Raw genomic sequence first — 24,660 nt, forward strand, 5'->3', positions numbered from 1 at the left:
ATCAGACCTGAGCTGCATTGTGGAAAGAGGGTTTGAAAGTGCTACAGGTGGCACCCGACTGCAGCACAGAAAGCCAGGCCTTTCAAATAAGTCCAACTGTTAGCCAATTTTTTTCAGAATATCCACATTTTTATTTGATGGCCTGTAGTTAATTCAATGATCAAAGTTTACACAGTTTTTACTTCAGGTTGTTTTACTGAACTTAAAAGCTCAAGTTTAGAGCCGCAGGTGCCATTATACTTCTGAGCACTTACCTTTAGAATTTCTTCTCTTTCTGTCTTGATAACAATGAGCAGTCATTGCTGCAAATGTGGTACTGTCTCCCGTGTTTCACTTCTGATTTATTTTTCTAGTGGGTATATTTTCGGCAAAAGGTGCTGGGTGGGGAGCTGGGAAGAGAGCAGTCTGGTTTTGTGTTGAGCTCATAAAGCAGTAATACTGGTGGCCCCGTGACACCTTCTGCCATACATGATGGTTCCTATTTCAAAGGACTTTCTCCGGGGTGAATTGACAGAATAATCTGTGTCCTTTAGTCATCATTTTTATGTATGCCTAGACTGCTGAATCGGAGATTTTCAAAAGAGCCTAATAGCTGTATCGGTTCAGAGGGGAGGGACTCACTGGGGCAGGTACTTGCCCTCAGAGAACTGGATCAAAGCCCAGCAGCTCTTTTGAACAATATCTAATTGACTGTGGTGCTGTTTGAAGACATTTTTGCCCCTTTGGCAGAGATGACCACTCTTGCGGCTCTGGTGTCTGAAAGGTCTGTATGAACATTTTCAGTTTGTTTCAGGAGAAAAGGTTCTTGGGATGGCAATGGACAAGCTTCAAGTGCTGACAGTTAGTTAAGTGTGACACCACATAGCAGACATGCACAGAAGAGCACATCTGTTCCTTTCCTTGTGAAAGCGGGACAGTATCAGAACAGCTAACTCTGAAGGACTGTAGGCAACTTCTGTGTACGTGAAATTCTCCATGTATCACAATTAATGTTACAAATGCAACACATGAAAAGGCAGAAATTACTTTTGTATTTTATTTTTTCAAAATACGTCCTTAAAAGATTATTTTCCAGCTTTCAAATATTAAAAGAAACACTGTATACTTTTTATCTTTTTCTCTGAAGAGAGAAAATGTTCTGTTAAGAGTCAGTTTTGATCAGTCAGATCAAAATTTCATTCTTTTTCTTTTTTTAAAGAAAAATGTTTTGACTAGCTATATTATCCAGCCTTCTTTCCCTGTTTTATCAGTGCTGCTACACCGTGTTTTCCTCATTTATCATTTTTACGGTTAGAGCTCCATCACAAAATCTGTATTAGGCTACAGCCACTCTGGTTTCAACCTGAATTTGTTGAGAATACAGTTTATGCTGAATACTTGAACATCTTGCCATCAGAAATGGCTGTTTCACTGACTTGGAGCCTTTCTGGGGGCAGGTGTTGATTTTTTTACTAAATTTTCCTTTAGAAAAACTAAAAAGAAAATGTGTTTTCCATTTCAAAATTACTTCTGTTTAAAATATTTTTTTATTGTATTGTGATACAAGAGCTGACATTGGAATAAATTATCTGAAATGAACCCTTTTTGTGGGGGAAATTTCAAGCTTTTGTGTTGTTGCTCAGAACAAAAGAAGTCTTCAAGTGACTTAAAAGTTCCTGTAGCATAGCAATTTCCTATTTCAGGTAAGTAAGAGCAGCAAAAGATCCATAATTTGTTTCATATTTCAGGAAAATACAGTACATGATAGCTCAAATTAAAAAAGATATTTGAAGATCAGGTTTCTTTTTTTCCCCTGTATGACACTGTACCAGTTGATCCAATTAAGTTATCTGCTATGTGTTTCTTGACTCTTGTTACAGTAAAGCAAATGAATTGATTTTTTTTCCTATTTCATTTTGAGAGAAAACCTGGTTTTCTAACCCTTTATATCAGTGAGAGCTCATGAGAGTTGCAGTGGTTCAGTAGCTCTTAATGATATCTATTTGTTTTGCTCTAGTTTTCCAGATCAAGATATTCGCAAGACAGCAGTCCAACAAATAGAAAATATGTCAAATGATGAATTGTTAGAATACCTCCCACAGCTGGTTCAGGTAAGGAAGAAATTGATAGCCATGGAAGTCTTCTGTCCAGATCAATAACTTCATTAAATACTTTTGATTCTTTCAGTTTGATACATTGTAAGAGGAATAAATAAGAAAGGCCGGTCAGCTGATGCAATGATTGAATTAACAACAGGGCTGAGGTATAGACTGTTTTCCACTCAAGAGAATGGAATTGTTTTGACATGCTGATTGAACTTGTAGTATACAGAAAAGAAGGAATTTTCAAGTAACAAAGAAAAATAAAAAAATGCATCTGAACAACAGAAATTGTGCTATGACCACCAAACCAGGGGCTGGTGGTGGCAGGGCTTTGTTGCAGTCAAGGAAACAAATGGTGGTGTAACAAATCAGTTTTCTTAATACCACATATATGGGGAAAATCATTGTCAGCACAGAGTAACCAGGGCAATTTGGTTGTAGAATTGTCTCTTTATAGATGTACATTGCATTTCACTGGAAATTAATGTTTTACAAGTTACAGACCCACAGCTTCCAAAGCAATCACTTTGTGGTTGAGTAGGTCCTGTGCTGCAGTTAAGGAGGAAGCTTTGAAAGCTTTATCCCCTTACTTTGTAACACTGTGCACATGGGTTGCTTACTATTCCATGTTTCAGAGTTCCTGAGAGTTTTTTCTGTCATTTTAAATATATATTTCTATAAATGCATGCACATATATACATATATCTAGATAGATATATATGTATATATGTATGAATATATTTGTGTAATCCACTACTGTGAAGCAGTGGAACCTGCACAGCTTTACAGCATTCACACAGCAGGACACTTATGTGACCTTTCACCTTCCAGAGCTTCTGTTTCACAAATAAGTTTATTTTGCAAACCAGGTAATCAGATAACAATTTAAATATAGCATTAATAGTTTTAAGCAGGGGAAGAAAAGCTGCATATTTACATATATGTTAACACAGCTAGAATCAGGATGATAGCTGCCTGTCTTACAGATGGTGGCAGACACGTGTCCTGAAGTTTCTTTGCTCATTGTGTTGCTAGGGCATTCTCCATATGTTGGATTGCTTCATTAAAACTAAGCACTGGGTCCTTTCTGATTAATTTTGTTACAAAGGAAAGATGACAAAGCCAGCATACAACTGATTCTTATTATTAATTTATCTGTTAAGGTGCTCAAGTTTGAGTGGAGTCTTGAAAGCCCTCTAGTGAAACTCCTGCTGAATCGTTCTCTTCAGAGCATCCAGGTAGCCCACCAACTTTACTGGTAAGGTCATTTGCCATTACTACCATAGCCGTTTTCTGTTACAGTGAACTTTATCCATGATTCTGTTGGTGACCAACTCGCTTTTTGTTTAAAATCAAAAATCAGAAAACCTAGGTTTTGGCTCCTTCTTTATTCCCCTTACAGTACTGGGTATGAGTAAATTGTATAAAAGACCTACTTATCTGCCTTCATCCTGCACCTGGCAGGAGGGATTGGGGGAAGTTTGGTTCACTGAAGTAAGATACCATTTGTATTTTTCTTCATTTTCTGGTTTGAGCCAAATAGTCTTCCTCAAAATTTGCAAGCTCGAAGCAGCATTGGCTTACTTATAAGGGATCCTGCTTTTCCGATTTCTCTGACCTCTCCTGAAGTTGTCAGACTTCTCACATGTGTCCAAATGTATCTCTTACCCCTTAGCATGTCAGTCTAACTTGTGATGGTAGTTTCCAATAGTTCCTTCTCGTGATTATGGAGATGTACCAGTCCTGACAGTAACTGCTGTTCACCATCTACCTTTACAATATAAAGACCTCTGTAATTGTATTATTGCATGTGGTGGTTATTCTGTTTGCTGTGCTGTTACTTCAAGGCTCTCTGAATAGGAATGTGGCTTTCTGCTGTCTGAACGACTGCCCTGTGATCTGAAAATCAAACTGTTGTGGGTTGTGGGGGTTTTTTTTTTGTGTTTAGTAATGATGGGTGAACTGAACTTTCATTTACAGTTTCACTGGTTCAGACACCTTTAAAGCAAAAGCTTTCCTCCCTGCAAAGGAAAGACAACAACTTGAAATGTAATCATTTGGTTGATGAAGTGTGACGTCAGAAAGAGCATAGATCATACTTTCATACCTGCATGATCTCTGGAAGTGTTAGTGAGGATAAAACAGAATTATGAATGTGTTTGTTTCACTGAAATGAGTAGGATAACAATAACATGCCTAATGAGCATATCTGTCAAATGAAGAGGAACCACGTTTAGCAAGCCATTTTTCTGACAGTGCCTGAAATATGCCTGAGACAATTTCTACTATCTAATGTTAAACTTAGTCATACTGGATATAAAATGTCCAGTCTAGAGTTCTTAAATGTGTCCAGAGAGTTAGTAGTTTTCCTGTACAATTAGAAATGATTGCTGGAGTTCAATGGACAGTGGGAACATCATTGGTTTGCCTGTGTTTTCTTTAACTCCTCTCTTCTTCTCAGAAGAAAAATGACTAAGTATCTGCAGTCATCTTCACCTTTACTTTGCAGCGTAGACCTGTGTAGATTCCCAATTTTTTTTCCCCAATTTTTGTTCAAGCTGTCTAATATTATAATCTTGGGTAATATAAAGGAGATATCCCATCCTGAATAATAGATATCCTTATCTGGCACAGTACAGTTTAATGTGGCAAAATACATTTATTTAATATATAGCTTAATATATGGCACAACTATACATACCCACATTGAATAGAATATTTCTCAATGTTCACTGTATTCTCTGCCTTTCAGCTGGTAGTAGCCTTGTTCATGCTGGGTACCTCTTTTATTTAGGATTTTTGTTCAAATGTTTCAATCTAAACTGAGAACTTCAATATGGCACACATCTCTTAAAATTTTGCTTCTTGTATTTGTCACACTATACACTCTTTTTCCTTTGGTTACTCTGCTGCACCATGTTCTTCAGTAGTAAACTGTTTTCTACCTAACATTTCAATTTATGTAATTATTCATATTCCTGTTCCAGTATTTTAAAAGGCAGTTTCCCAAGTCATAAATTCTATTTAGAAAATTTAACAGTAATTTCATAGTTTTTATTAATAAAGCCTTAACTAATTAATAAAGGCTTTCCTTTACTTCATAAATTGAATTTCAGTCCTTATAAAAGTAATGGAAAACAGAGTTTTTCTTCGACTTATCTCTAAAGAGATTTTAGAAATAAGCTCAATGATTTAATAATGTGGGGAAGACATGTGTACATGTACACTCACATAACTTCTTTTAAGAAATGCAATTAGGTAACATTCTCAAGTGTTGCATTCTGTTTCATTACCAAATTAGCAATCAAGAAGCGAGGACTGGTAAAAACAAACTTCACTAACAAGATTATGTTTATTTTTAATTGTAATGAATAACATTACCATTCCACTATTACATAAAACAACATTGTGCACAGTGTACCCACCCAAAATAAAACTTGGAAAAGACGACTCTAATGTAATTCAGAAAACTGGTGATGTGATTTCAGAACCACAGGAGAAAAGTCAACTGATTTTAACTTCCATGTTTTACAACACTATTGTAAATCTAGAAACTAGTTACCAGAAATGGTGGTGACTGTCAACACTAACTTCTTTTAATGACAAATATAATTTATAATATCTCAGTTATTTAAAATTGACTCAATTTCCCTGCACACCAGAGATAAGCAGCTACCCAACAATGATGTACCAGCTCATCACCTTTTTAATATTAATGTTGGATAGTAAATTAACTCCTTTCCATCAAGCAGTGATAAGTTTGTCTGAAGATTTTATTTAAAAATTCTGGGACAGTAATTGGCAAAGGTGGACAGAACAGCTAGAATATTCATTCTTGGGACACATCTTTAGCTGTTGTAAATCAGGATAGCTTCAGTCTGTTCTTTGCTTGTATCTGCTGTAGATTTGTCCCATTAATTCTGCTATTTGGAGTGAAAAGGTAATTGACCTTACTCCTTTTGTGTGTTTGGGGGGTTTTTAATCATGTGTGACTTTTCCGTTCTCTAAATTCTTGAGGAATTTGGGCCTTCTGCATCCATCAGAGTTTCAACTCCTCATTGGTACTTTTGAATGCACTCCCCTTCTCAAGGAGACTAAAAATTGCCCACACATACAGTGCCAGCACAGGACCCATGTACCACTTAAATCCCGTTTTAGTCTTATTTCAAGATTTCCTAATGTCCATGAGGCATGGGGAACATGTACCCTGCCCCCCTGTCTTCTGGAAATTCACTCTGATTCTAGTCTTTTCCCATCAGAGTTCCTGGGAGGGGAGAAGGCTGGAGCAAGTTTTCCCATTCCCTGGAGCTATGGTGAGAAGAGAAGTTATTAAACTGGTTCTAGCAAAGCAGAAAAGTTGCTTGAGGGGAAAGAAACCTGCTGAGCCCCTTTGGGACGTTCTGCTTGCTGAAAGTCTCTGTTTATCTCCTTGCTACTGCATTTCACACACAAGGGGTTTTTGTCAGCTTTTGGGCTAGAGTTTTAATCCACCCCTCTGTCTCTGGCAGCCTGCCAATCAGTTTCCCACTTGCTTGAGTGTTTTTGGCTTTTAGCTACATTCACATGTGGCAGCTGCAGTATATGACCGAAACAGCTGGCTGGGGCAGCAGGTGGCCAGGACTATGTCTCACAGATGGTTGCCTTCCACAGGAGGATTTAAATAATGGGGAGAAGTATAGTGTCCTCTAGGACCTGTGGCATCTGCTTGAAGGTGGTGCTAAGAAACTGGTTGCATTGTCATGGAAGAGTACGAGTGCTGGTAAATTTTGGTGGAGCATGAGAATGTGGTATGCTTAGCTCAAGAAAAGAGTAAGTCAGATGAAATCTTTGCTGAAGGCAAAATGTCCTTGTGTAGCTTGTCTGCTAAGTCACTGAAACTTTATAGAACTTTCCTAGTTTGCAGCATTTCTCAACTACATTTTGACGGACGACCAAAAGGGAGTAGTCTTTTATCTTTTCCAGTCCACATCTTGTAGATAAGTAAGAATGTGAGATTAAAAAGGAGCTCTTAGTGAAATCCAGCACACTGAAAGCAATGTGAATTAGACTATTGATTTCAAGGCTGGAACATAATATTTTACTTCTGTTTCTTTTTCTATATAAAGAAGAACTGTAAGAAGCAAAAAGAACATAGGCAATGCAAAAAAGTTTAAAAAGAACCCAGTTAAATTCTCTACTATTGGGAGGTTTACCAATACTATGTTTTCCAAAATTGTCACCACTTAGTTCCATTCTGCACTCCAGCATTGGAACAGTAGATTATTGCTTCATCTTTTCTGAATGGAAATATCTTTTTCTTTGTCAAAACCGGTCTACATTAAACATAATTTACTTGAAGACTTCAAAAGAAGGAATAAATCAAGCAGATACTCATATGTCCAGATCTCTTAATTATCTGAACATTAAACAGGTAGCCATCCTCCAGCTCTTCCTCTTCCCACATTACGGTGTCTTTCTCCCACAGTCAGAAGTTATCAAGTTTGCTAATTATTAATGAACTTCCTAAATAGCTGTGTAGAGCAGGCTGAAAAGCCCAACCCATTAAAATGACATTAATGTAAATACAAAAGACGTCTATTTTGTTTTGTGTTAATTTGGTCCTTCTTACTGATCAGAATCAAAAGATCACTTAATCATATACGTAACTTTAAACACGTGAATAGCCAGTCCTGATATATGTTTGATCAGTTGTTTTGCTAAGTCTGCATTAGGATTTGAGTTCAAGTCTGGAGCTGCTCAATCTTACAAACCTTCTGAGGGTAATGTGTGTGCTGGTTTTGTCTGGGATAGAGTTAATTTTCTTCATAGTAGCTAGTATGAGGATCTGGTTTGGATTTGTGCTGAAAACAGTCTTGTAACACAGGGACGTTTTTGTTACTGCTGAGCAGTGCTTACCCAGAGCCAAGGCCTTTTCTGCTCCTCACCCCACCGCACCAGCGAGGAGGCTGGGGGGGCACAAGGAGTTGGGAGGGGACACAGCCGGGACAGCTGACCCAACTGACCCAAGGGATATTCCAGACCACAGGACGTCATGCTCAGTGTATAAAGCTGGGAGAAGAACAAGGAAGGGGAAAATGTTCAGAGTGATGGCATTTGTCTCCCCAAGTCACCGTTACGGGTGCTGGAGCCCTGCTTTCCTGGAGATGGCTGAACACCTGCCTGCCCATGGGAAGTGGGGAATGAATTCCTTGGTTTGCTTTGCTTGCGTGTGCAGCTTTTGCTTTACCTATTAAACTTTTTATGTCAGCCCATGTGTTTTCTCACTTTGATCCTTCTGATTGTCTCCCCCATCCCACTGTGAGGGAAGTGAGGGTCTATGTGGTGCTTAGTTGCTGGCTGGGGTTAAACCATGGCAACGTGTCATTCAACCAAGTGATGATTATAAATCTCATCTGAATTCAGAGTACTTGATGTGATCATCATTATATTTTGGACTGTAGAGAACCTCAACCATAGAATGGGTTCATATCTAGCAATTTTAGTTCTGAACTCATAATTCTTACTTATGAAATGCTAATAATTTGGAGACCTTTTTTTTCTCTAGTTACTTATATATATAGTAAATAACACCATTAGAACATTACTTTTGTGAGATAATGATTCAACTGTCTACTGTGCTGAGTGCTTCATTATTAGCCATGTGGCACTTGGATTATTGCCTTGGAAAACAGACAGACAATTATTTTGTTTCCGAATTTACAGACTTTCAGTGTTCGCAGAAAAAAATGGTGTCACACAAAACAAAGAGATTTTGTCGCGAAGCAGCACAAAGAAGTAATGTAACTGTTAGTTTTGACCTTCAGTATTTGCAGACTTAGTAGGCAAATGCTATGTTTAAATCAACAAACCCCCATCTTACATTTAATTCAACACGTTAGATCTTAAGAAAAAACTATTTTAGATGCACTTTTTTCCACCTCTAAAAAAAGAGGAGTGAACTGGCTATGACCACAGCTGGGACTGATAAAAGGAGGTACTAGCTACTGTCAATGTCTAGCTACCCTGGGTTTGTCAATGCTGCTCAAGAAAAGAGGACCAGGGAGCAAGACCAAGTGCTAGTTTTTTGGTCTGCCGTAATTTATAACTGCTGCCTCCTTCTCTGACCCTGTTTTGGACTGCTTTCTCCAAGATAGCACTGGAACACAGTTTGGCAATAGTTCACTCCAGGAATGACCCCTAAAAGACAAGATGGGCAAAAGTGTCCCAGCTTTGACACACTCTGTCCTACAACACTGCTCTACCCATACTTGCATGCTCCTGTGAATGATCTGAGGCAGATAACGCTGACCTTCAGTCTCTTTTAATCTCTCGACCATTTGTGGAGTATAACATAACCATCACAGTACTTCCGAAGCTATGGGCTCAAATGCACACACAGAGAATTGTGTGACCACAGGGTGCAGCACGCAGAGCACCAGGGCGACCCAAAGCCCAGTGGTGGGGAGTGAAGGTTCAGTCTGTGTGTGTGCTGCAGAGGGAACTCGCCCTGCTACGTCTGTGCCGTTTGGCTCCAGGTCCAGGAAGCGCTCCATGGGTCTCTTACTTAATCTTGTAGATGTCCCCTAAAGCACACACTGACATTGACTGAGACAATCGAAAAGCCTGGTTTGCACGCTAGAAAGAATACTTTCAGGCAAAGCTACAGGCGTGTTGGCAGGTGTTCTACCCTTTAGTAGGAATATTTGTAAAGTTGCTGTCTATACTGTTCTGTGTACAAAAGAGAGAAGTCTGAATCTGTACTTCTTTGGAGTTTATGAGACTCTTTCTATTAACTTTACTGGCCTTTTAATCAGGCAGTTATTCTCTGGGACTAAGTGTGACATGTCTTGCTAGAACTAAGTGTACTTATTGAATTTAAATGGCTTTGGACGTAGCATTTATTTACCAAAGAGCAAAGATGTTGCAGATGCTATGATTTCTCTTTATAAATTGAAATATTTTGACTGAAATAATAAACACTTTAAACTTTTAAACTTCTAAATAAAAGGAAAACGAAAATAAATTCCAATGAATTAAAAATCAAATTGAAAACACTACTGGGAAAGGTTAACAAAGAACCTAAATGTGACATTTCAACATTTTAAATATAAAGGAGTTAGTTTTCCCACTCTGTTAAAAATTACCACTTTCTTAAAAAAAAATCCTTTTAAAAATTAATAAAGCAAACAAACCTATGCCTTTGTGTAATTTAGTGAATATGATACAATCTGGTGAATCCTTGATAAAGGACATAAATAACATAGTTGTGCATGTGTCTGTTTTTAATTATTCTAATGATTCTTAGCAGAACAAACGTGTTCTTGAATGTTTAGAAATCTAGGAATGCTATATGTTTTTCTAAATTGGGTGCAAGCATGAAAAGGAAGAGGTAGGGCACCCTTGTGGTCACATATCAAGATGAGAATGCAGTGAAGCATGATCGTTCACATCATTAATTGTATTTTTGCAGGCAAATATTCAGCTGCTGCTAAATAAGTTACTGAACATAGAGATAACTGTGTGTGTGTCCCCCCTTTGGAACAGAGGAAATTCCATGCCAAAAATCATATTTGAGGATTAACATTGTCAAGTGCAACGTAAAAAAGTCTGCAAATGCCAAAATTATCAGTGCGTGTTACTGTAATGAAATAACACACCACGATGTATACATACAAGTGAACCTACTTAGAGTTGAAAAGATAAAAAAGGTGGAAGATTTCTGAAAATAAAAAGAAAAAAAAAAAAGGAAAGAGCAACTGGCCTTAATTCTTTTAGCTGCTTCATGATTTATAAGGTAGCACTAAGGAAAATGTTCTTCAGTACATTGTTTTTCTAAACACTGCTTGTCTGATATATTTTTGGTTTGTCTCCTTTTACATTTAAAAATGTTGAAGCTGACAAACCTAGTTTTTCAGTTATGCTGGAAAACTCCCTACTAGCTTCGAGTCATATCTATCATAACTCCTCCAATAATGTAACTGAATATGAAAGATGGGTGTTGTCTTTTAGCTATCCTCTGTAGAAAGGATTGAACAGACCGTTTTGGTGGTCTTACTTTGTCTCTGATGCTGGGATGTGATGGACTATAATGACCGACTTGTGGAGTTGAACAGGACTGAGGAAGCGGAGCCAGTGTTGCTGAGGAAAAGATTCAGAGCAGGGCTCTGTGCAGATGTCACACTAGGCTTTCATCTGTGCCTTTCATCTTTTTTCCATTAAAAATGTTTTATTGTTGCTTCTTTCAAAAATCTTTCCTGACGGATACCTCACATAATCTTTACTTGTCCCAGAGGAACATTTGGGGATGTAAACCAGAGTAGTAATAAATCAGGAAAGCTTTTGACAAAACATTCATCTAGTACTGTCACTTCAAATGCCTAATTTTCAGTCATGAATTTGATGGATATGGAGGTGTTGTTTTGTTTTTTATACTGTGAAAGACTGCTGGAAAAAGATGACTGAAAGTAAACCACGAAGCTATGTCTTTACACTGAAATTCGGTTTAGGTATTCATTGAGCTAGGCCAATACATGAAGAGTGACCAACTTTAATAATCTGAAATGTCCAAATCATAAATAATAACGGTAGCTGCAACTTAGAGAGGATGCAAAATTCCCAAATCAGGCTGTAATTATTTTGGAGACTAAAAATCCTCAGTCGGAAAGTGAACGGCATGGAGAACCTCCTGTGATTCTCAGCTGAGCAGCTGGTGGTGTGTTTCACTGGTGAAATGTTGCCTTCTGCAGGCGAGAGAGATCCTGCAGTTGAGAGGGGTCTTCCAGCAGGCTGCTGCTGTGCTACAAAGTCCTGGTGCTACCTGATTCTGATTGCAGAGAGGAAATACTAGGAGAGGACACCTTACTTTACATTTGTCAGATATAATATCTAAGAAGTTTATTTGCTTTGCATTTCATGCTTGCACTTTCAGTTCTTACCTTTTGTGAATGTTTGGAAATGAATTCATTATGAACTCCTTTGTATAAAGCTTTTTTTCTATAAAAGGCAATTATAGTACGCAAAATGAATCTGCAGATATTTCAAAATTGCATCAGATTATGTAAAACATTTTATAAGTCTTGTTCTGTTATAGGTCTTTTTCTGTCTCCAGTTTTTGTGTTTGAACTATAGCTGTTTGAACCAGTTTTTGGCAAAATTTGTCTTGAGGTAACCTAGAGAGTTGTTTTCAATCCATTTTTCTTTGAATGTGTGTTGCAAAGTTCTTACCACATGACTTGAATAAATGCAGAGCAGGCTCTGAGTTTCTTGGATTGCTATGTTGGGAATCTTCATTTATAGTTATCATGCAATTGATCACAGGCTTGTCTGGCAGGTTTGAGTTTAGTAAATCATTCCTTTTTCTGAACACTTTTGGTGACATCTTTAAGGAAGAGTATGATTAAACAGAGAGAGGCTTCAGGTGGATACAGGACATTCAGTGTAATGAATTATTGGTCATCTTAATGTTGCTGTCAGTTGTATGTTTCTGTGGTTAATATTTCTAGGTTTAATCATCATTTTCCACCAGAATGAAAGCTGGGCCTTGAACCTTTGTCTAAATGACTGAAACATTAGAAAAAGGAGAATCATGAATTAGACTTTGTTGAGTATGTTCCATCAGTACATGATTTAACAGAAAATTACTTTGTGACTAGTGGGAATTTTTCTGAGAAGTCCCTAATGCAAACCCAAATATAATTATTAACAGTTTTTAAAATAAAATAAATAAAAAACCTAGAATAAAAGGCAATATTTCTAGGGAGGAGAGGGGGAAGGATTGATAAAAGGTCCTACCAGGTCAACAGTGCAGCATTATTATAATTCAGTATTTTTTGGTATTTGCAAATGATGAGTATGTCAAGATTAAATTCATAAAACCCTTGCTGTTGGAAAATATTTCCTTAAGCATTAATTGCTTTCTGAATCCTCATCCATATAAAATGGTACGTTGGTCTGTAATCATAATGTTGTCATTTGGATGGGGACCAAATTAAAAATAAGCTGAGAGAGGAAAGAAAGAACTGTCAGATGAGTTGTCTTTGCGTGGCTCTTTTGCTTGAACAACACTGCTAACATGTTGTAATAATCTCCTTTTAAGCAAGAGAATTATGCAATGGACCATGCTTCACATCATCTCATTCAGGGTTTTCTTGGCAAAGAGCCCACTTGGTTGAAACTGATGTATGTTGGACCCTTGAATTAAATAATAGAAATTGACCAGTAAATCTAAAAGAATTAAGATTCCTTCCAAATCTAAAGCCTGTAAAATTCTACCCAATAGTTCATACAAGCAGTAGACATCTCAGTCAAAAAACAGACAGCTGAATTGTTCTTTAGCTTTTGCTGTGGTGTCTATCAAATACACAGAATACTGTTTGGTAAAGTTCATGACATTATTTCTTTGCTTCAGAAAGAAAATCAAGCTACAAGCATTGACTTTTGTCTCTGAAAGGCCATTATTCCTGAAAGGCCATTATTCTGAAGATATTCAGAGATATTTTATTACAATATTACATCAGTAGTGGGTAGCTGAAAGATTAATGTAAAGTAGTTAAGAATTTTTCACTGAACTTTTTTGAAAAATGTTCATCAAAATCAAAGCTTTTCACAGAAACACTGAGGTTAGATACAAACATTCAGATGGTATGTGAAGTGACAGATGAAGTTGAAAAAAAAGTCTTAATACTTATGCTAGTCACTGGAGATATGAAAGTAGAGACTTGTGGCTGAGGTAACCCAGTGAGTGCCACATTGAGCTATTTTGAATGATTTATCCCCCCCACCCACCCCCGCACCATACATTGTTGAAAATTATCACATTCATTCTAAAGCAAGTCACCAGCATTTTTTCAACTCAACTTAGAGGAGATGCAACGCATATTTTAAGAAAATCCCTAAAACAAAAGTTGTTATATCAGGTACATCTCCTCCTCTTGGTGTTCATCTGAATTGCTCAATCCTAAACCAGGATTCTCTTAATTCTTAGCTTGAAAACACACCATCTTTTAAACGTAATGATTTCTGAAATACCATTGGTATCTCACCTGTGCAGTATGTTACCTGGCTGCTGTTCACTGATGGCTCTTACTTGAGGGAAAACCCATTTGCTTACGTTAAAAAAAAAAAAAAAAAAGAAAAAAGAAAAGAAAAAAAAAAGGTGTCATTAAGTGGAGGGTGGGGTTTAAGACTGGATAAATTGTTGGCAGTGTGTATACAGAAAATTATTTGGTTGTAAATTTGATCAAAACTTCAGTGCTGAAGTAGCTATTGTTTTTCATTTGTCTATCCTTCTTTCAAAGAGCTAATACAAATTACATCCACTGAAAATTTTAAAAGGTGAATAGAAATTTGTTTCTATTCATACTTTGTTTCTATTCAGTTCAGGGTTTTAGTAGACAGTAGCAAGATAACATGCTGGCTGTTGGTCTCATCAGAATAAAAAAATTAGAGGACCGGATTTCCAAGGTGTGGTTGAGCCACGCAAGCAAAGCGCACTGAAGCATTTGCAGTTCTAGAGTGGTGCAGGTTCTGTTGTGTGCATAAACAGACGTGGAAGTAAAGCCGACATCTTTTGTTAGTATTATTAACATTATTAATGACGAGAAGAACTGCAGAGGTGATCAATTTTAAGATGTTTTAGGAGATGGCTTTTAGAGATTGCCTGGCCCAAACTAGAAAAAGGAATTCTCTACTGCTGACTGTTCTTGCTTCCCTTATAAGGATCTAGATAAACCATAGTGAATGAGCAAGTAAATGAACCGTCTTGTTAGTAAAACTAAGAATAGTAAATTCCTCCTCATTAAAAGGAGAGAGTGCACTGAGATAGGTATTAAAATAATATAACTAGTAACAAAAATTAAATGGTCACTTAGAGAAAGAAGCAATGGCACATACACAAGTGGATGATCTCTTTGAATAGGCAGCACCCCTATCTCACAAACTGAGATTTCCTTTCTCGTCTCTTCTAATAAATGGCTTGGAGAGTTCAAAACCTTAGACATAAAAGGTGACTCTAAATATTTCAGTGTAAACAACAAAGCAGGCCTCAATATATCTCTCAAAAAAGTCCTGTTTTATGCTTCTTCCTCTTCATTTTTCTAGCTTGTGTAGCAGGGCTTATATCCAAGTACATATAAAAAAAAAAACAAAAAACAAAAAAAACCCAAACTTTTTTCCCTTACATAAGTGCTCAGTTTTCATGTTCAGCTTCCCCCAGCAATTGTTCACAGCCTATCATCCAGTGAAATTAAAATAACTGTTCCCGCAAGGCCTCCTTGCGCTCCGTTCCCAGACCAGCGCTTTCTCACATGTATGCAGTGGTGTTCTTATATTCACAGATACACATACACTGGTGCACATGCTTTCCTGCATGTAGTCTTTATAATCTAATCTATGGTGTTTCCTGTTTGGAAACTGAAAGCTTTCTTCAGGATTCACTTGGAAATGGGTAGAGGATGTAACGTGCAAAGCAGCATGCTTCTGGCAGTTGAAACTGGGAATTCGCTCCATCCGGCTCCACAAACTTTTCTGTCTCTCCTGCTTCAGGATCCCAATTCTTCTCCCAGGCTCAGAAGTCTGAGAAGTCTTCACTGCTTTGGAAAAGGAGGGAATTGCCACAATGTTCCCAGTGTCTGTACAAAAGTGTGGAACTATGTCTGAAGTGATGCAACAGAAATTTTAGGCAGGCTAAGGGGTAAAGAGTAGTCACTGGTAGTCACTGAGGGAACTCAGAAGGATAGCAAAGCAAAATATCTTTATAGGAGGAGGGAGGCAGAAAAGCAAGAGGAGAGCAGAGATAAGTACTACAGTAAGTAACATAGTTCTGCTGTGTTCTCTAAGAAGTAAGAGTTAATTTTTCCCAGCTGTGAAGTTTAGATCCAGGTGAAGACCTCCTGAGAGAACTGGGAGATCTAGAACTGCTTCCACAAAAAAGCATTATTCCCAAGTATAACCTGTGCTGTTACTCTCCCCTCTGTATATACTGTAATTTTGATTTGATTGCCTATATTGCTACATGTTCCTCTGGAGACCCTTGTGCCTAGACATGTAACCACTCTGTGCTTCTATTTCAGTCTTAAGTTATTGATTCTAGAAAATAGCCATCAACTTCCCTTTCGGAGGAGCCACTGGAGACTTGTACTTCATCATTTCACACAAATCCTGTCTCTGACTGAACTGTCCTCCCTTGCTTGACATAGCTTTTCTAAGAACCTGGAAGACTGTAGGCCAAATAGTGGTAACGAAATAGTCAGCTGTTAATTCAGAGAAAGCTCTTACATTTTTCGCATTGCAAACAAGCAAGAGAATGTTGTCCAGGCAGTGGCATAGGCAAAACCCCAATCTCTGCTATTCTGTACCCAAGGGTAGTTCTGGATTATGTGGTTTAGACAGTGTAAAGAATAATGTGGTGACATTGTTTGTACCCTAAATTTAATCTATATCACAGAAATTTTGAAGTATTTGCTGTTCTGTGACAGCTGGGCCCCAGCTAGAAGTACTTGCTAGAAATTGCCTTTCAGCTGCAGTGCAGTTGATGGGACTGAAGGCAGACCAGAGTGATGTTCAGAACTTAGAAATGCAGTTCTTTGCCCACTTATTCGTGTTCCTATTTCCAAAAAGTTATGATGGTCAACAGAATTTTAACTCTTCTGAAGGTGAACCACTGTATCCTTGAAGGCCTGCCTGTCATATCTTTTGAAACAGCCTCATGTTCTGGGGACTCCTCATCATATGGTCAAATTGCACCTCTGTCCCTTCCCCTGTCTCAGGAACTCTCCCAACCTGCTGCTGAGGCCAAGCCTTCTGAACAACCTCATCCAATATCAGAGCTAGCTCTGCTCTGAACAGGAGACAGACCAGAGGACCTCCTGAGGTCCCTCCTGACATCAGATGTTACATGTTTCTGTAAGTTACAAATGGATTCTGTAATTGTCTTGGCTTGTTTACTGATTCCGTTTCCACAGTCCTTCAATTCTTGAGCCGTCAGGGTGGTCCTTAGATAATGTCTTGCAGAAAGGGTGCTCTCATCTTAAGCAGGATTGAGAATGAGTGTTTCCTGAATAAGCAACTTGGTAATAGGTATCATCTGTTGGATGGAGATTTTCATCAGTAACTTTCTGTAGTGTTCCACACAGGTCATGTTACAGCTGAAAGATAGTATCATGGTGAAAACCACAGGATAGGATCCCAGACAGACAAGAATGCTCAAATGCTATGTTCAGCCCCAAGGAATTCCACTTGCCATCAGTGATGACAGTGTTGGGCCACTGCAAACACTCCATCGCACAAAGGTTAATACTGTCTTTCACCCAGGAGCGTAATGAAGTATGCTTCCTCCTACCTCTTGTCAGTTCCTTGATATATAAATATTGACATTCAATTGTAGCCAGTGAGGGATTTTATTTTTTATGTTAGAGAAGAGCAAATGGCATAGCAGTAAGGAAGTGCACTTTCTTCTGTAGCATCTGAAGAAACCAAACCTGAAGGCAAGCTGAACAAACCCAGAATTATTTAGTAAAAAACCCAAACAAACAAACAAACAAAACCAAACTGTAGGGTCTAAGTTCAACACTGCTTTAAATGAAGATTTGTTTCCTATACTTTTATTAATTTGTTTCAATCAGAAGTTTTACAAATATATAATGTAAAATATGAAGAAAAATTGCTGAAATGAAAACCTTTAAGAGAAATTACCTGATTGTACCATTGTGCCCACATCACCAGTCACATGCTTGGGTATAAAAGTTCTGGAACTAGGCAGAAAACATAAAATTTGATGATGATATTTGAAAAATAGCTGTATAAAAAAACATAAGTTATAAGTGACAGCAAATGCTCTTTGGAATAAGAAACCAGTAGTTTTCAATTAGTGTTAAATGAGAAATTATGTTATGTCAGCTGATATTAAATGGGTATAAATGTCTGGATTAGTAAAAATTATCTGATGTCTGGAAAAAAATTTAATTTACTGAATTGATATTAATCAGGCTCATTAGCTTTAGTGTGACAGCTGCCATCTTGGCTAACACAGAAAGGATTGAACAGGGCGTGGATTAACTTAAAGAACAGTCCCTCATCATGAGTGCTGTAACACATTATACATTTTTAACTGAGGGAAGACCTTGTTTGTACATCAGCAAGGGAAGTGGGGTTCTGTCCAGGAAATAGGGCATTACTAGCTGTAATAATTACCCTGTGAGCACTGGGCACAGAGGAGGTCAGACAGTAAACAAGATTTCAATGATTCTTTAGGGCTTGGCATAATGACGGCTGATAAAACTCTGCTTACCTAGCTCAGCTAATTTCTGCTTTGACCTGCAGCATTTCCTTTGTTGAGTCTGGTATTAGAAGTCAGTATTTATTCTTCTACTTAACCTTCTCCACAATGTCATTCCATTGTGTGTGATGATTTCTATCAGGAGAATAATTTTTATTAATTAAACTTTTCTAATGGCACTGCTTAGCCAGCTTTTGAGTGACTTGCATAACCCACAGATCTCATGTATGTGTTTTTGTTGATAGGGCAGTTAGTTGAAATGAATTTAAGCAGCCACCGCAGCAAATATTCTTGCAATTGTCAGTGCTTTGTTCTGTGTGTCACTCAGAAGTACATTGCTTGGTCATGGTATGAAAATGGAAAGTCACTTAAATAACAGTGCACTTCAATATAATTTTTTGCATCAATTTAAAGCTGACACATGCAGTCTTCAGCTATTGCCCTGCTTTATCATCAGGAGGTTTTTAAACAGCAATTTAAAGGAGGTTTAAACAGTAATTTGCCTGGCTTGGCAAGGCTCGCCAATGGCTGCCACCCTGTGAGTACTGCCACCGCTTTGCTGGGAGAAATAATATGGCACTTATCCATATTAATTTTTGGCACACACAGATTTTTGCTCACTCAGCAGAGTACACGTTTAAGGACAAATGTGGTTGATTCAGGAGTATTCATGCAATTAAAAGTGAGTGAGCATGTGTATGGTCGGAGAGGGGAGGAAAGGTATGATTTCTGCCTCTCAGTCCGCTATCCAGCTGCACCCTCACATGAACTGAGCGTAAGGACAGCACTTTGAGTGCAAGAAGGATACCTATAGCAGAGCCAGTGAGTTTCAAAGTCCCAGTAGCATTTTGTGTCAAATGGCTGATCTATATTTATTCTGCCAATGCAGTAACGGCCCCTGGAGAGCATGCTCCCTCTTTACCTGACTCAGGACATATGGAGATATGACATCTGCTTACTGCAATAATACTTCCACAAATGTGATTGTGATCTTGGAACTAGAGCTGAACTTTTCATCACAACAACTAAATCTTAATTGTGCTTTTCTCATGAGTGAAAAAATGCCCAGGGCTGCTCTTTTCTCCCATATGATTGAAAAATGCTGGCTATATGAGTATCACATGGGAAGGAGGTGGCAATGTTATTAAACAGACCTATTTGCCATAGCATTTACCTCTGTGGCATAAAAGCAGTTTACCAACAAACACAGCATCCTACGAGAAGCTAAATAATCCTTTGCTCTTTTGAAAAGGAAAACAAAAGCATAGAAATATTAAAGAATGTTGCTAAGGTCACCCAGCAAGTAAAATCAGGAATTCAAGATGGATTTTCATTCTTATATCTGCCTTAAATTCTTCTGACAGTAAAATCTATTAATTTTAACCCCAAGACTATATGGTTTGACCTAAAGAGAGTCATGTAAGATTTCCTTGATAAAAGCTTAAGAAGTAACACCTTCATGGTTAGGGGTTCATTAAAAGGGAATTTAATTTATTCAAAAGTTTATTCAGATCTGGTCCCACACTTGGACATGTCTTAGCAGAGCTAAGAGGGACTTGTAAACCTTGATGAGACTTAATGTCTACTACCCAGCAAGGAAAGAGCTGTCTGAAATGAGAGATTAATTTCAGCAAGCCTCTGCAAACTAAGCCAGCCTAATTTCACATAGGTCTATGCCTCACTTTCCTACTGTGCCTGCCCTCCAGCTGTTCTGTTTTCCATGGTAACTAGGCCAGCTGTCGACTAGGAAAATACCGTTGGGCCAACTGAAAAAGAAAACTTTTCTCTTACTAATATCTTACAGCAAGCTTTCCCTGGTACCTGAGCTTAACTTCAAATTCCCACTTCTCTTTTTACAAAGCCAATGTTTGGTGGCAGTAACGCAGTGAAAAGGAAGGAAGATCAGAACCAGACTAGTATTTAAAAAGGAGAAATCTAAAGATATTTCCTTCTCTGCTCTGCTCTCCTCTCTGACCCTTGCAAAAGATACTATTGCTATGTATAGGGGGGAGCAAAAAAATGAACAGAGACCAACAAAAGGGGAAGAAAACTAAAACCAGAGAGAAAGAAAGAAAACAGGCTTAGAAAGAAGGGGTATGAAGATAATGGAAACACTCCTCTTTACAATGTAAGTGCTTGTTGTTGTGTCCTGCCACTGACAGGAATGAGCTGACAAGAGCTGTCTCTCATGGTCTTCTTTCCTTTAATTAAGTGAAAACATGGTAGGTATCATATTGTTTGAAGAAGACTGCAGAGTAGCCTTACGCATAAGGAGAGCTGCAGTCTGAAGAGATTTCTCCCTTAGAAGAGTCAGAATCATAAAAAGATGAAAAAGTGTTATTAGGACTGTAGAGACTTCCCTATTGTGAAGTCTGATTCTCTCTCTTCTGTTCCCTGAAAACAAATTAGTTTTGTTAGTTATTTTTGAAGTGTAAATGACCGTAAGTCTTCATGACGCTACTTTATTTGAGCTATGGAGGTTGAATCGAAGTTGTTCTTTTGACAGTCACACACACACCTGCACAGAGGTAACAAGTTGCTGTGATCTTGCCCACCTGATCCATGCAGTCTTTGTTGTTGTACAGCATTGAGGTGCCACATGGCAAATTGCCAGAAAAAGAAGACTCGCCGTCTTACAGAAAGCATGCTATGTGAGATATGAGAGGTCTGCTGAAAACAGTGTTTTGCAACCTTGTAATTACACTGAGGTACCGTCACTGCTGAAACACCTAAAGCAGTACCTGCTGAAGGCTCATTATACCTCCCTATTCCTGTGTAGGCAGTGATCTGAAAAAAAGTTCCTTTTGTTAGATATTGGGAAAAGAAGATAAGCAGGGCCACTAGCTAGAGCAGAGATGTCCAGATGAAAGTAAAGATCCAGAAGAGACTGACATGTCAGGAAGTAATGTGGGATCAGGATCCTAGTTCTTGTACCTGTATTACTTGCACTCAAGACACAATGGATATAGGCAGGTTCTTCCAGCAAGGTAGAAGTGGTGCTGCCTTAAAAGAAACATTAACTCCACATGTATTTGGAAAGCATCAAATCCCATTCTTCCTTCCTCCGCTGTTGGCGTCTGAGCACCTTGTCTGTAAAAGCCTGAGACTCTACTTGAAAGATAACAGCTTTGACTGTAGACATTGTTAAACAAAGCAAATTCTTGTACTGAGTGCAGAGCGAATAGGAAAATTAACAGCCCATCTCAAGATCTACTGCTCTGCAGAATAAATTCTTTTGAATGACATAATATTTGCAAAACAATGTCACTCTCTCATCCTATTCCCTCCCAAAAACCAAACCCCTCCCTCCCCATGCCCAGAGTGAGTCATAACAATGGTAATCTGAAAACTCTAGGATTATAAAGTACAGATCTGACTCAGAATGTATGAATAAAATCTGGAACTGCTCCTAATATGAGCAGCCAAAAGCCATAATGACCTTGTAGAAAGACAATTTCAGTTTTCTCCCTGAAGCTACTTCTGTATTAGTATGTTAAAAAAGTAAAAAACAACCCCCCCCCCCCAAAAAAAAAAAACCAACCAAAACCCAAAACCAAACGAGTGCATACAGCATTTTAAAGTGAAGTTAACCAGAGTGTTGCAGTGTAGCTCAGGTCTAATTCTGCAGTTTTGTGTAAATCTGGATTGTTCAGTGCATGCAGAACCATACAGAATTAGCTCTGTGTCATACATTTTGTTTTATGGTGTCATGAGGGATTTTTTGTTCCAGCTGTGAAGCTAACTAGAAGCTATGGAAGCCATCCAAAGCCATTTTGGTAGACATGAACTACCCAAACAATAGGCAGATGAAGAAAAACATTTTCAGATTCTCCTCAATGTATTGCTGTGGTAACTGTGGCCTAAATCCAGGTACAATACAAAGCTTAGCAACTCCACTGGCTCTAGTGGACTGCTTGAACCTGGATTAATTTTGTGTTTTATTTATATGGTTTGAAAGTAGAGTAGCTTAGTCCCCTCCTGTATCCAATTAGTTGCTGGCATATTTGGACATCATCCCATTAAAGCCATTGGGTCTGCTTATTTTAGTGGTGATTATCCGATCTAATCCCATTCGTTGCAAGCTTCCAATGCAGTTACCCACTGGGAAGAATACAACAATTTCTGTTATGCATGGAATGAATGGTGCGTTTCAGTTCCTGTGCCACAAATTTACTCTAAGCTATTACCAAGATAGATGGTTGGTAGCTTTCAGGCTTGCTGATTCTGGTCTAAGTAAGATACTGCATGAAATTCTGATAACAATATGGCATTTGTTCTGAGGAGAAAATCTGCAATTTTGAAAGTGCAGACAGGGATATACCTAGCCACGTGAAGAAAGCACTGGCAAAGATGGAGCTAGTCTTTTCAAAATTAATGCCAGACTTGAATGACATGTTTCTCTTTGAGTGCAAAATAATACTGCCTCATTGATAATCTGCATACAGATATTAAATGCAATACATTCGGTAAGCAGCTTTTTTTTTTTTTTTTTTTTTTTCCTATTAGGAATACAGTTTTTGGAGAGCAAAGTTAATCATTCTCTTTGATTCTCTTTATTGAGACAGTGGTACTTTTCTATTAATAGTTGAGAACAGTTAGACCTATAGTTGCAAGCCTGAGCTTAAGTCACTCTCAGTATTAACGACACTTCGGGGTGAAGGCATTTCATTTCTTTAGCTTTGGATTGACACATTATTAGAGTGGGATCTGTGGTGGACTGTGAACCCTCACTCACAGATTCTGAAGTTATCCAAGATCAGCACTGTTGTATATAGATGTTGTTGGAAACAACCACTAGTTTTGTTATGCTGGTGTTCTGGTGCAGGTACTTTTTGTGTTCATGATAGTGTGTTAATAAATTGGTCCTCTGCTGCTTGCAGACGCCACCCAATGAAGAGGAGCAGACTAGACAGAGAGTGACTTTGCTAACAGTTGTTTGGTTTGGTTTGGGTTTTTTTTACAAACTGGAGCAGAAAGAGACAGACGCTGTTAGCACTTCTTTTTACTAGATGATTCTTGTAGCACTTATATTGACATTAACGTGTCCATCCAACAAATTGGAGAAGATGGGTTCTGAGGGTGATCGTTACTTTAGACCAGGTAGCATCTACTATCCAGTAGTGATAGTGGTACCTGTGCACCGTTATACTCTCCTATTAATTCTTGCTACAGTTCATTTTTGAGTTAAATGCTCTTTCTTCTCCAGACAAAACCAGTTTTGTCTGGGGTTTATTTTCTTAATACAGAAGTGTGTGCAACTAACCATATTAAGTATCAAATAAAACGCTTTTCTGCTAGGCAACCTTAGCAGAGTTTGGCAACTTACTTGCATAGTGTAGCATAGCATTTGTTTTCACTGATCTGCTCATTTTTTGTGAGTCAGCAGGACATGCATTCCACAGTTAAGGCATTCAGCAGGAGTGGGGGGAACTGGGTTGCTTGAATCTACTGGATCGAGTGATTTATCTGGATGCAATTTGTGTTGCCTTGTTCATAAAGATCTTTGAGAGGAGATTAGCAAATAATGGCAACTAATCCCTTGGCTCCCATAGAAATGTTGTGCTTCTCAAGCCTAACCAGCATACTTAATAATAAGTCTGCAACAGTTTTTGTTGTCTAAGGGAGACCAACGTGTTAGACACCTGTTCTAAGTTATGTTATAAAAAAAAGAGTCAGAAAAACGAAAGCAAATGTATCACGTGGCCTTTTAAAACAAAATTTCTCTTTAAGCAGAGGTATTTTCCGTTCAAGGGTAATGCTTTGAAAAATGAGTCTATAAAAGCAGCTCTGTTCTATGAGAAGCAGCAGGTGAAAAAGACTGCAGGTTTCTTATGTGCGAGGTGTGAAGAGCCAAAAGCAGACAGGTGCTGCAAGCTACTGAACAGCTGCTGCTTTTCCATCCTGGAGACTTGCTTGGTTAGAAAGATTCAGAGAAAATATTGTACCACGCTTCATTCAGTCTACTCAAGAAATGTAAACTTTCATTCTCTTCTTGTTCTAGAATAGAAAGAAAGAAGAGAAGAAAGGTTGGCAGGTGAGGCAGAGTTGGGCCAGCCCTCTTGTGCCTCTCCCTTTCTGCTGGCTTTGTACTTGGTCAAAGAAAGGGACAGTGAAAGAGAGTTCAGTCTTGGTCCTTCCAGTCAAGTGGATGGCCTCGCATTGTGTTTCTGTTAAACTATGGAAAATGCTCAGTACTACAGTCACTTGGGAGAACTGCGATGTCCCTTCCATCTTTGTTGTACTTTCACCCTTCTGCCTAACTGACGTTGCTCCCCATTCTCCCTTGCAGAAATTGCGTTGTTCTCAACATGTTAGGCATTTTGTGCT

The 24,660-nt window shown here is 38.3% G+C and overlaps 1 protein-coding gene across 1 annotated transcript in view; it reads left to right on the forward strand.

Moving 5' to 3' along the window:
* Positions 1–24,660, forward strand: part of PIK3C2G (phosphatidylinositol-4-phosphate 3-kinase catalytic subunit type 2 gamma) — a 210,224-nt gene that overhangs the window by 95,225 nt on the left and 90,339 nt on the right. The window contains exons 17-18 of the mRNA XM_030041510.2: positions 1,997–2,090; positions 3,245–3,339. Coding sequence (XP_029897370.1) covers positions 1,997–2,090; positions 3,245–3,339 — 189 coding nt within the window. The remainder of the gene's footprint in view (positions 1–1,996; positions 2,091–3,244; positions 3,340–24,660) is intronic.

Source organism: Aquila chrysaetos, chromosome 17 (assembly GCF_900496995.4).
Source record: "Aquila chrysaetos chrysaetos chromosome 17, bAquChr1.4, whole genome shotgun sequence".
NCBI lineage: Eukaryota > Metazoa > Chordata > Aves > Accipitriformes > Accipitridae > Aquila > Aquila chrysaetos.